Source organism: Belonocnema kinseyi, chromosome 3 (genome assembly GCF_010883055.1).
Source record: "Belonocnema kinseyi isolate 2016_QV_RU_SX_M_011 chromosome 3, B_treatae_v1, whole genome shotgun sequence".
In the NCBI taxonomy this organism is placed as follows: Eukaryota; Metazoa; Arthropoda; class Insecta; order Hymenoptera; family Cynipidae; genus Belonocnema; species Belonocnema kinseyi.
The window spans coordinates 54,513,303-54,526,560 of NC_046659.1; the positions used below are offsets into that span (position 1 = coordinate 54,513,303).

General features: G+C 33.0%; 1 protein-coding gene across 10 annotated transcripts in view; it reads left to right on the plus strand.

The window, feature by feature from the left end:
- The window catches only part of LOC117168885 (rhophilin-2), a 177,904-nt gene that overhangs the window by 64,887 nt on the left and 99,759 nt on the right, over nucleotides 1-13,258 (plus strand). For 5 of the 10 annotated variants that reach the window (XM_033354784.1, XM_033354786.1, XM_033354785.1 and 2 more), the window contains exon 1: nucleotides 9,462-9,717. The exons of 2 other annotated variants lie outside the window; for them this stretch is intronic. Coding sequence is in view for 1 of the 8 variants with exons in the window: in XM_033354792.1 (XP_033210683.1) it covers nucleotides 9,174-9,176 (3 nt within the window). In the remaining 7 variants the exon portion in view is untranslated. Of the gene's footprint in view, nucleotides 1-9,157; nucleotides 9,177-9,455; nucleotides 9,718-13,258 lie in introns of those variants that run through there. 3 more of the 10 variants (XM_033354792.1, XM_033354788.1, XM_033354789.1) reach the window with 3 other exon arrangements.

A 13,258-nucleotide genomic window follows, 5' to 3' on the forward strand; every position in this document is an offset into this window, starting at 1 on the left:
CGGGCTTGGGGGTGAAATTTTTCATATTTGAATCCGCCATATCTCGGCTATGAAAAATCTTATCAAAAAGTTAGGCATCGCATTTTGAAGGTAAAGAGTAGATCTTTATGATGCCATTGTCAGTTTGTGAAAAAAAAATTTTCGCGATGTTACGGGGCCTCGAACACATCAAAATAACGGGTTTTTGACCCTTTTAGGTTAGAATATCTCGAAAACTGAGGGTGATGGAATTTTTCTGAGGTCAGATTCGGATTCAGCGCAGCAAAAACCTTCGGGTATAGTAGGTCTGGTCTCTGGTTCTGAGAATTGTTGGCCTGTGTAATCGATATTTATCACTATTCAAAACTAGATAACTTCTGCTCATAGACTTTTCCCAGTATTGTAATAACAGAAATTGGTTATTTTTCCAACCCCATCACATAGATTTAACCTCGCTTGCCTTAGTACATGACAGGGGTGGTTGTCGCCGAAATCACTCTCTCCCTGAGATGAAGTAGAAATAACGGATGAGACTCCTTGAAAGGAGGAGAATGTGATTGCGGTTGGATTTCACTAAACTTACTTGCTTCCTGAGAAGGATTTTAAAAAACGGCACATAATCTTGGAAAGTGGGTAGTTGTGAGTAGGTTGGGTTTCGCTGAACTCACTCAAGGGATTTAAATTGATATAAAGGCGGTGTGTGGGGGGAGGGGTGTTTGCGTATAAATTACTCCTTCTTCCACACTGCCAAAAAAGATTTCGCTTCTTAAATATTATACAAAGAATCCGTATTTTTTTCAAGTTTTTAACATTAAAAATGATATTTTCAAGTATTTTCTCTACCATATTCGTATAAGCACATCAAAATACAGTGTACAATATTTGAAAACAAAATTATTTAAATAATGTAATTTTACGTTTTGCTCAAAAGAGCATCTGCAGCAAACATGCTTTATGTCAAGTTGAATTATTTTTACTTATCATTAAAGCACTAAAGCATTCAAAAGACTTCAAAATATAGATAATACATCCCAATTTCTAAGTGTACTGCTAAATACTTGATTTTTTATTGATTTTGTCCCTCTTTAATGATAACTGCAAAAGGTCTATAAATCGTACTTTATATTTAACTGTCAACGACAATAAATTCGAAAATTTTGTTTGAAACTGCTTTATTCCATTCAAGCTTTAAATTCTTGTCTTTGAATTTTAACAGTAAAGAAAAATAAAAAATTGGTCAGGGAAAGATCAGGGAAAAGTCGCGGAATTTTGAAAATGAAGTTTTGTGGTTACCTAGAACCTGGGATACCTTTTTGGGTATTATAATATGATCTTGCGAATCGTCTATTTTAATACCAGTTTTGTCTTGTGCGTAATTTGCTAACTATAGATTGAAAAGTGATACAATATAGCGAATTCAAATAATTTAAAGGTTCCACTCTTTCAAATGATCCAAACCTTCATTCTTATCAAAAAGCTGATCAAGTCAAATGTGAGCCGTGATTTCAAATTTCTTTGACAGTAGCATTTACTTGATCATTTTTTGTTGTTGACTAATGATTCTCATTTCGAGTCTATATATTTCAATCCACAAACTGCACTTCTTTTATCACATCGGTGGATCAAACTGAGTGAAATTGTTTTGTTGTGTGAGCTGTTTTAATACCGAATTTAGTCCGAAGAGATTCCTATTTTTTGTTCTATGCTAATAATTGAAAACATTGTTAACTTTTGAAGTTACATTAAGTTAGCAAATTTAAGAGATAAACTCATTTTGTACTTTTTTTGGTATCAAACTACATTTTAGTAAATTTTTATGTTATCATATTATTAAAAACTTTTTTTCGTACAGAAAGTAAGAAAGTTCTATAAATGCGCGAATCGGAATAATCCAAATTCTAATTTCTCTCGAAGTATGGTGTAAGAAAGTTGTGTTTGTCGGTAAATATATAGCATTCATTTTTTGAGTGCTCGCTGATTGATGCTAATTAGCGTATTTTCCTGTATAAAAGAAATTCTCCTGTCTCTTAATATTCTACAGAAATCTTTTGTAGCTCAGTTACTAAAATTACAACCTTTCCTTTAATCTTAAACATTCTGTCTATATACTATCTTTACTAAAATAATCCTTCAGAATTTTATTCACCTTTACCAAGCATACTTAATGAATTCTAGTATTATATTATTCTTTACGACAACGATCTTTCTTGTTTATTAATAAAATATAGCATTAGTTTTTGCGACCTTGTACAGCTTCTACTTAATGAAAAATAATTAAAATCACTCATCCATGATCAGCACATAAGAACCAATAAAACTAAATGAATATTTTTTCTTGTCACACTTATTAACAACTGATTATGATCCTTGGGGAATTTTGGCCTATTCAATTTAGTCCAAGGTCACAAAGCGGAAAGGGTCCTTATGCTTGATTTGTTAATATCTTGATAAACTTGTAGACAATCCTATTTTTGAAATCCATCGAGGACACTATAGGAGGTTGATAATTCGATATTGGGCCACAACCATCTCGCTGAAGTTTGCAATGTTAAAAAAAAAAGAAATTAGAAAACAAATTTTTTACGCGAGACCTAAAATTTGAAAGTTCTAAATAGATCTATTTGATGACCGAAGGTACCTGTAAAAGTTGCAACCCCCTATCTCATCCGCAACACCCTCATTTTCAGCCCCTAACAGAATAAAAAATTCGGAAAAATCCTCTAACATCCAGACCTAAAAGTTTATGCTTCGGAATGGTTTGATTTGATGTCGTATACCTGGTCCATTTTCCAGTATCTTTTATCAACTGGCCTTCTATTCGTTACTGCGATTTTATATTTCTTTGCATATCAGATACTGTTGATCGCCCATGCATAAAATACAAAGTATGATAGCACCTATCTTAAGCGTCCTCGCAGCTCAAGCTAACATTGCATCGCTTTCGAATCTTAATTAGAGTTCCAGCGAGACTTCAACCTTCATACATTTTACATTTATTTTAAACGTGTACCCTTGATTGCAGATGATACAAGTTGGAACATTTTGTTTTTCTCTAACTGGTTTTGTATAAGGTTGCTCGGCGCAATGGTGCGTTGTCATAATGAATAAATGTGGTCTACACCATTTTAGTTTTTTTGGTTCAGAGTTGCAAGGACAAATGGAGATTGCACACCGTACAATGCAAATGAGATTTGTGATCACGAGGTTTAGAAACTAGACATATTTCAGAGAACTTGATGTAGGTTGGCGAATGTAGAAATAATTTGGCTTCTATTATATTTTTATGCAATTTTTAAAAAGCAATAAATATCAAGTTGTCACATATTTATCTAAAAATGGCTCAAAGCTTTGCACAACAGAAAAACATTTGATAGATTATCTTAGTTCTTCAAAACACATTAGGAAAACATTACCGTACGTCACACTCTTGAAGAAATCTGGAAACATTATGAAAGATAAGATCAAAAGCCGTGTACCTTTCACATTAACCTCAGATTCTAGCTTCTGATTTGTGAGATGGTCAGTAATAAGATTAGTACTTTAGATACATATAATAATATGAGTAACATGATTAGTAATCTTAGTTGCAATATGATTAGAAAATTATATTTTAATTGAAATGTAAGGATGAATTGTTATCACAATGCAGATATTGAAAAGCTGCTAGGTTCTAGGAAAACGAACCTCATTTACTTGTGTTAATATGTTTTTGCGTCCTTATGAAATGAAGTTAATAACTTGGTATATGCTCTTGACTAATTTATTTAAAGTATATGAATCAGAAGATCATTATCAGGGCTCATGCCTTGACAGGATTTTCAATGTGCTTCCTCCTTAAGGTATTTCCTACAAAATCACTTGCCTTGGAGGAGACACCCACTTATAAAGGTTCATTACCATCAGTAATTCAAGTGATGGATGGTGAACGTAATATCTCAAAATTGGTCAGAAATCCAGTTCTACCCACGAATACCTAATACTAATCTGCTTCTTTGCAATTATCTTTAACAACCCAATTACCATTTAACTTTGGATAACCTTAGTTTTAAGTGTTTGACAGCATAGGAAATTGACGGAACAATTTTTTGTTTCGTCATAATCATCCGGGTTTCCGGTTTGTCTTCCGTAATCACTTTTTGTTGGTATTACGGGAGTTAAAAAATGACCTGTTACAGATGAAACATTGAGGGTGATACGATCGGACTTTTTACCTTTTCTGATACTTCTTAGTCGATTCGAAATAATCACCATTTTAACGTAAAATTGTTCAATTTTTAACTGTTCTAAATTTGAAATTGTTTAATTTTAAATTCTTATAATTTGAAATGGATCATTTTCAACCGCTTGGTGATTAATTGATATCAACTTGAAGTTTTGTTATTAATTTTGAGGGTTTTAAACTGTCAGAATTTGCGTATTCTCACTATACCATAACAAAGTATAATATAGAAATATTCAATTAGATTACTTAATGATGAAATTTTACAAGTTTCTTGTATCTTGTCTAAAAAGAAATATTTCATTATTGTTTCAGGTGAGTTCAAGTTGCATTATTCAAGTTACTGGGAAGCTTTGTAAGTATAAAGAGGTTGCATTTAATTATAGAACAGGACATGCAGTTAATTTCCCGCAAGCCCAACGACGAAATTTCTTTTTACTTTTTTTTTAAATGGATTTTCGAAAGTCCCGTTTTAGTATCTAGACTATCTAGAGCATAGGTCCGACGGCTAGACTTTTTAACTACTTACGCCTTATGGGAAATCCGTGCTTTTTTCGCATCAGTTTAGTTTACTCGTAGAATATGCCAGTGAGACACATGTCAGTGTATGTGTGTGTCAAAAGTATTTTGTGGCTACTTTCACGTCATTTTCGATGTTGCGTCTACATATCTCTGTAAAGACGAACGTGAGCGACGCGTCTCATTTACTAACACTCAGAAAATTTTTGTCATAAATTATTTTAAATTTTTGCAAGGACATATATGTTCGGCTTGCGATTCGAAACATTTTTACATATAAACCTTTCCCGTAGCTTGAAAAACAACGCAGAAACATGCGAGACCGCGAAAAACAATAGAAAACCACACTGTTAAAAATAATAATAAATTTAATATACCCAGGTGTATTAAAATTAATATATATATATATATATATAGCATATGAAATCTCCATTAATGGCGACTTTATTAATATCCATATACATTTATATTTATCACTTAAGGGGCTAGTACACAAATAATTTTTCAAAAAATCCAAAAAATTTTTTTCTCATTTTTGGTCACTATATACATCTAAAAATAGGATAGAAACCAACATTTGTCTCAAAACGTGCTGAAGTGACTGAAAACCGAAATACGCCGCGAGGCCACCCGAAGCGCTCGTAACGCACGGTGTGCATAAACCAACTTTTAATATAAGGTCGGGCTCCGTGAACTCGATCTAGCGCCGCGAGATCGAAAAAACGTGTCCTGAAAAATGAATTGAACAATTCTTTAGTACTTATCCGGTAGTATTAGTGCGGGCTTTTTAGTCATTTGGATCCGTTTTCAGCGACCCTGAAAACCCCCGAATAGCAAACATCAAGCAAATCGGATCAATTTTCATAAATTTCGTCCGCCATTTTGAATGTTTCAATTCTGAGGTTCGATTCGTTTTCAGCGACCCTGAAAACCCCCGAATAGTAAACATGTAGCGTATCGGATCAATTTTCATATATTTCGTCCGCCATATTGCATCCGCCATTTTGAATTTTGCAATTTTGACGTCGGGTTCGTTTTCAGCGTCCCCGAAAATCCAAGATTACCAAGTTTCATTGTTCTAGTCCCCATAAACTGCCCATAACTACATTTATTCTGTGTATCATATGTGATACGCTGTGGATGAAATTTTGATAAGGTGTATCGCTATCGTATGACCCTCGATCATAATTTTTCATTAACATTTAACAACTTTTTAAAACAATTTACGTTGCAAAAAGCGGTCAAAAACACAAAATCTTCTACCATTAATTCATTTTTAAATATTTTTTAACAATTGAGGTTCATCCGATACCCACGCATGTGCTTTTTAAGAATCTTTTTGGATTTTGTGTTTCGGATAAGCCAAAGTGGAGTTATTGTGGCCGCCGAATGAAAATCGATTTTTTTCGGACTGGCGTATCTCCGCGGGAAGTCATGAAAAAAGATTTTAAAAAATTTTTTTACATTTAAAAATATGGACTGTAATATGCTGAGAAACCCACTTTTATGTAATAAAGTCTACTACCAAAAAATAATTGTTGAAAAAGGGTCTTTATCTGTCTATGAGCCCCTTAAAAGAAAAATTAGATAATTCCATTTTTCACAAATTCAAAATAACTTTAGCAGTAATTTTAGTTGTAAATAATAACACAGGTTAACTTCTTCCTGTTAACCAAAAATAAAAATTGATTTCAAGTCGAAAAATTCAATTAAGAAAATAAATAACAGACCTAACCTACAATTAACTGTCTTCGCCTTAAATTCAGTGGAGGAATTCTAGATTAAAGCACGTTGAGTTGTCACGCACATTGCTATACTGACACTAATGTATGTTACATTTTAGTAGCGGCAGTGCATATTTGCTTCACACACATTTATATTAAACCTCGTACAGATTTTTCTAACAGTGTAAAATTGCTGAAATGTCGCTTAACAGATTCAGACCGCGGACCCCTCAATTGTAAAATTTTCAGTAGTTTAAATGGCCGAGTCTAAACGCCTGGATAGTCCGTACGTTTATGTCTCGACGTGGGTTGTGTCCGGACGTATATAAACACTATCATTTTGAATACCTTATATAACTTTAATCAAGGGGACTTGCAATTTAAATTTTTTATTTTTGTTGTCTCACAATTAAAATTATTAATTTTTTAAAGCCTCAAATTGAACATGATTTTATTTTAGGCTGTACTTATGCTAATCGAAATTTCTTTATGAATAGCTGGATTTTTTCGATTTCCATATTTAGAATTTTGTGTTACGCGTATAGATACTCACTTTATATTAAGGGCATATAACTTAAAATTGTCAGATTTTGAACTCTACCATTTCAAAGTGTTTAATACTAAAAATATTTCTTTTTTAATTTGTAAAAATTCATTTCCAAAGTTAAAACTTAAAATATTCAATTATAAAAGTGTTAATTTTTCAATATAAAATGTTCTCAAAATTTGAATCTTTTCAATAACGCACACTTTCAATTTGAAATTCATCAATATTATGAAAGGATTTAATTTAAAATTTACGTTTTGAATTTTGACCGTTTCAATTTTTTCTTTAAAATGTATTGAAAAGTTTATTAGCTTTATATCATCAATATATAAGTACTACACAGGAAGATTTTCCAGTAAGCAGATTTTTTTATTATTGTTTATCCAAGGGGTTTTAAAGATTTTAATAATTAAACGCTTCAGTCCGTATATTGAACACTTACTTTTGAAATCGTTTAGTTGTAAAAAGTTGAAACTTTATAAATTCTTTAATATTTTAAAGGGTTTTCAATTTTTTGAAAATAATTTCTAAAGGTTTCACATTTAAAATTGTGCACTTTTAGCACTTTTAAAACTTGAAACAATTATAATCTCTAAGGAATCTTATGTTAGTATTCTGTTTGTAATTAAAGTTACCGAGAATGGTTCCAATTAAAAATGTACAATCATTCTTACTTGCAGTCAAATGGTTTATTATTACTAAAAATAATCACACTGAATTATTCACCTATGCAATGACGCATTTAGGTAATTATGTAATTAGTCGTAAACGATACTCGAAGGTATCTAACATTTATATAAAAATGTATTATACGATGAATTTGTAAGATGAACATCACCGTACCTTTCTTATTCGTTTGCCTACATTTGTAAGGTAAAATTGATATGGGGAGGGGGGGGGGGGGGGGGGGGGGGGGGGGGGAGTATTTAAAGAGGGGTACCGTTATTTGGGGCCTTCTCTAAAAACCTTTTCAAAATAAATCTTTGCTCATCCTTCTCAGCTCAGATCAAATGGCCCTACACGCCTGCACATGTACCTATACTCTCAGTTAATTATTTGCAAATCTTTCATAAAGATACATCTTCTGTCACCAAAATTGAGCAATCTTACAATCCGAAAAAGTATTAAAGGAAAAGATAACTTATCATTGGTCGCAGGGCATATTCTAAGCCTCAATTAGAACTGACCGAATCCCTATTATAAGAAAACTAAAAAAAAAAAGGATTTGAAAGTCCGATTTTTCTGCGCATGGTCTCGAAACTGTTAACATACTTATTTGTGTTCGTATTGCACTGTTGCGCAATTAAAAAAATTATAGCTGAAATGAATTACTTTTCATGGCCGTTATGTTCTAAAATGTAGTTTAGATTTGAAAATCGTTGTGACTGCGCTTCTGTGCGCCAAGTTTTCTCTCTTTCCTACCTCTATCAACTTTTAAAATATATTTTTGCATTCACCATTATCAAGTTTTAGAACAGAACATTTTTTTTTAGAACTGACCTTTTGGACAAAACTGACCGTTAGAATATGCCCTGAATGGTCGGAAAATCAGAAACCTGCTATTACAGTTTGCAATTTCCTTAAATAATGTCTTTAAATAATGAAATTCATAAATTTTTATTTTGTATAACATTGAAAGTAGAACATCTGAAGTGAGCCTTGTCCTCCTGATGATATAGTCTTTACGAAATTGATACTAAATTATGAGTTGATCACAGGCATTAATCAAATCAAGCATTAACGGAACATTATTTTAAGTGGTGTTCCATTTACGTTTGTATCAGATTTGTTCATTTTCGGTCTGGTGATAGCATAAGTCATAGATATAGCTAGATTTACTGTTAGTTACTCGGAATAATAAATATCAAATGAAATAGTTCATAAGAAAAGTGAAACAACTTTATTAACTGAATTTAGTTAAAACAAATAATAAAAATAGGCCAAGTAATATGAACCTTATCCTTTGAAAAGACAATACAAGCATTTACAGAAATATTATAAAGATATTATACTCTATAGAAATGAATAATAGTACTTATATTAGAGATGATCACTGTCTCGGAAATTTTTGTGCAAAAAATCAAAACATCTCAAATTAACTTACCGTTCAACTTTTTCGTTTTTCCAGGTTATTGGAACCTACAATTGTACTTGCTTCTGGCACTAGTGTTCAATTAGTAACTAAATGGTAATGTTAAGCATGCTCTTATGATTTTCATTAAGCAATCCATTATATATGCAATATCGACACTTCATCAAAATGTGCTATGCAATCATTAGGTAGACCTCCTTGATGAATATATGATATGCATGCCCAGTGGTCTGGTACTGATCAGAAGGAACCGTCTTGCACTGTGTCTCTCCCCACCAGTTTCTTACAAGTTCCTTCCCTTTCACCAATGTTCAACAGGCCCATGGGGCGCATGGGCATCATGCTGACCGCTAGCATCCAGTTCCGTTCAGACAGTTGCAAACACGGTCCAGCCAACAACCGATTCCCTTAAATTGATCCTTGATCGTAAATAGACCGACCACGCGTTTTTGCAATTGCATGCTCATCGATACCCACCGGTAGTTCACTCGTATTTATTATCTTTCACCTCAAACAGTGGCATTCGTTCTCAATAAAGTTATTATATAGTGACTTTCCAGTGATGACAGTGATACAACAATTGCTTCATGTTTTAATCAGGAGATAATTTATTGAAATAAATTCTACTCTGAAAGAGGTTTGACGACATGCTAAGAATAAGAGATGGCTGTTGAAAATTGTGTATTTGTGTGTATGTGTGAAAAATCTGAAAACTTAATGCAAATCTGATCCTCTATAAAATACTTATTTAATTAACCATTTTCATTGAAATTAGAGAATGGCATTATTCTGGATGATAAATGTTTATGATTAATATTTATATACAAAATAACCAATCGGTTGTCATTCCATCTATTAAACTCATGCGTTACATTTATCCGAAGCAGACCCGACCAACAACTAGTGGTGTCACGAAACTGGTTTAAATTGCCAGACGTAAGTTTCCTTTTTATAACGAAGGTTCCCTGTGGCTAGGTATTATTTATGGATATCACTTGGAACTGCCCGTCATCAGGCATAGTTTCAGTGATTTTAGCGAAAAGACCATTTCATCGGAACGTGAGAGACGAATTCCCTAGTGAATTGTCTTAAATGCCTCTGTTCTTGTGCTTTTCTCACAAACGGAAGTTGCTCTTCAGCTGTCAACCGGATCATAAGAATGTGGCTTCCTTAACCATAGTTGACACACTAAAAACAGTTAGATGATACCACAAACACTGTTACCAGGTTAGAAACAGCATTGCAAACTTGGTAAAAAGTTAGAATTAGAAAAAAATAGGATTCTTATCTGCATCCATTAATGGTAAAAAATATATTCTTGATTAATGCAAAAGGGTTTATAGGTGATGTTGAATTTTGTTCCTTTAGATTTATCTTTAACATTAGGGCATTTATATGGGGTGTTTGAGAACACCATCAATTTTAAGATTCCAACACTTAAGAGAACTTCTAAGCTAATGCAGCATGTGATACTATTTCCAGTTATGTAAAATCTCAGAAAAGTAGGTGATAAATACGTGCATTGCTTATTGTTCTCTTCTTTTTCTTAATTTTTGTTTTGACTGAGCAACAATTCGATAGGAGATTATATCAATACATATTTTAGTCATCTCAATTTGCGCATCGTCTTGCGTGCCGTCTGCGGTAAGACGATTTTGCCGCGATGGTTACGTGGAGATTACCCGTTACCATAATATTATTCTGCAAGTATTGCACTGCAAAAGATGAGAGATATTTGATTGGAGAACCAATTCAGTTTGAATCTGCAGGTGGTAGAGTTTATTAGACGATTCTGTAGAATTTACATTGTACTGAAAATCGCTTCTGTGCTATTGGATGCTTGTAGAGTAATTTCGAGTTTGTGATCAAAGCAAATACAAGAAATGAAACGATTTTCTTACTTTTTGTTTCAAGACATGTTATGTTAATCTCCATAATAGCTGAAAAAATCAAATGTAATTCTTTTTTATTCTGATGATGAAACATCCTTTCATTTCTCTTTTCTTTTTTGAGTCATTTATATTCAATCACAATTTCAATTTTTAGTTTGCAAGAAAAAAAGTAAAAGAAAGGATCTGACTTATGATTCATCAATTGACAAAAGCAATTCAATTGACAATATGAAAGAGTATCCTGCTTTGAATCTTTAATTTTTTTTCTTACCTTGTCTTCTGATGCTTTATTCTAAATTGAATTGTAATACGAGTATTGTAGAATATGCGAGGCCTTAATTTTGCATAAACTCTATTTCTACTTCTTAATTCTAATTTAAAGTAAGTTAAAGTATATGATGATACACAGGACAGTAAATGCACTGATGATTGCTAGAAATGCTAGAAGTCATAAGATTAATTATGTGATATCGTGGCTGTAAATTAGCCATTATGCGCATAGGAAATAAGTAGAAGACCCTTTGAAAAGATAGGAAGAGATTTATAGGAAAGTACCCTTTGAAAGCGAGCCTCTGATTATATAAAACTCAATGCTGGACCGGCTTTGCCGCTTAGGGATAGCATCTGCCCGATGAACGCTATTGCTTTCTGCATCAGCGGCATTGTAGCCTGCTCTATCTCTCACCTTTGAGCGTGAGTCTGACGTAAAGGATTAGGATGCGTTAATTAATGCAGATAGTTCCTTCTTAAGATTACCCTTATCGTTTGCCAGTTATTGTTACTCTATAAGAAATATGTTAGATATCAAAAGAGGTGAAATCTGAACCAGAAAATTGTAACACTTACGAGTATCTCAACTATTTATTCTTTTGAAAACAAAACTATAAAAAAATTAGTATATAACAAACGTTTTGAATCAGCTTTAGTGTTAAAGTAACATCTTCAATTGTTTTAAATTATAATTTAAAATATTTTTATATTTTTTAAGCGTGGAGTATTTGACTGAGTATTTTTAGTTTTTATGTTTTAGTGGTACAGTGAAAAACAGCTCAAAAGTAAGTAATCCGCTTTAAAAAGTTTTAATGTTTTCATTTAAGTTTAAAACATCTTTATTTTTTACATTTAAAAACTACTGCTTACTGTGTTGATTCCTTCAATTTGAAATCGTGATGCATAGTGGTTTTTCAGCATAAATAGTTAAAGTTTAAGTTACACCAAACTCTCGTTCTTAGGCACCCCGTTCTCGGACTTCCTAGAACTGCTGGCTCACGCAGTTTTTCAGGGGAGCAGGGCGAGAGAAGTGCGACAGTCGTCTTGGAAGGGCCGCCGTGCGCGAGTATTAAGTCAAGTATATTGTGCAATACGTATTCCAATTGGAAACGGTTCAGGCGGCCTTGATAATAATTAGTGCAATTTAATTTTCGTAGTGGCTAGCCTGCCGGTGCCGGCAACATTGTTAGTTGCCGGCTTTTTTTCCTTTTTTTTAAATTATTTAAATCGTATACTGATGTATGTTGATGCGCTGATTACAAACCTGGAAATGAAAACACCTGCACTGCACTGACACTGACACAGTGCACCTACACTGAGAGAAGTGATTAGTGTACACTACTAAGTCATTAGTCATAGCTACTGTAACGTTTAGTAAAATATGGACGAACTAGATATTTGGTGGAAACGACTAAACGTCCGTTTAGTCTGCCCCACTAGATAACGTTAAGTGGCCTCTACTGAACGATTTGTAGTGCCCACTACTATCGGCGAGAAAACTATAGGCATCTGCCTTTGAAGCTTAACAACTCAGTCAAAGAAAGTGCTAGCGCAACAAAAAACAGCCATTTAAAAGCTGAAAGTGTTCTACGTTAATAAGCTTGAAGAGGTTTGTGTAAAAAAATTTTTGTGCTGAGCAGACTGAAAAATGTAAAAAATAGTAAGGATTTTCGGGTACATTTAAGAACAGTCAAGTTTAGAGCAATATTTCTTATACAAGGGGCAATGGAAAAAATTTGAAAAAATTCATGAGTATGAGGAAAACTGTTGTGAACCAGTTGCAGTTGAGAAATTTAAAAAGAATAAAAATTGTTGCTTAAAAGTACAAAAATGTGCAACTATATTATCTTTAGTTCTAATACAGATATTAAAACGATTCAAACTGCAAACTGTAATTGATAGGCTCTGTATTTATTTTCAATCACCCGGAAGGATGTGTTACTCTTCTTTTTTGTGAAAATCGCGATATTTGTAGACATTTTTTTGTTGGAAAACAACTGACAGAAAGCAGGGGGG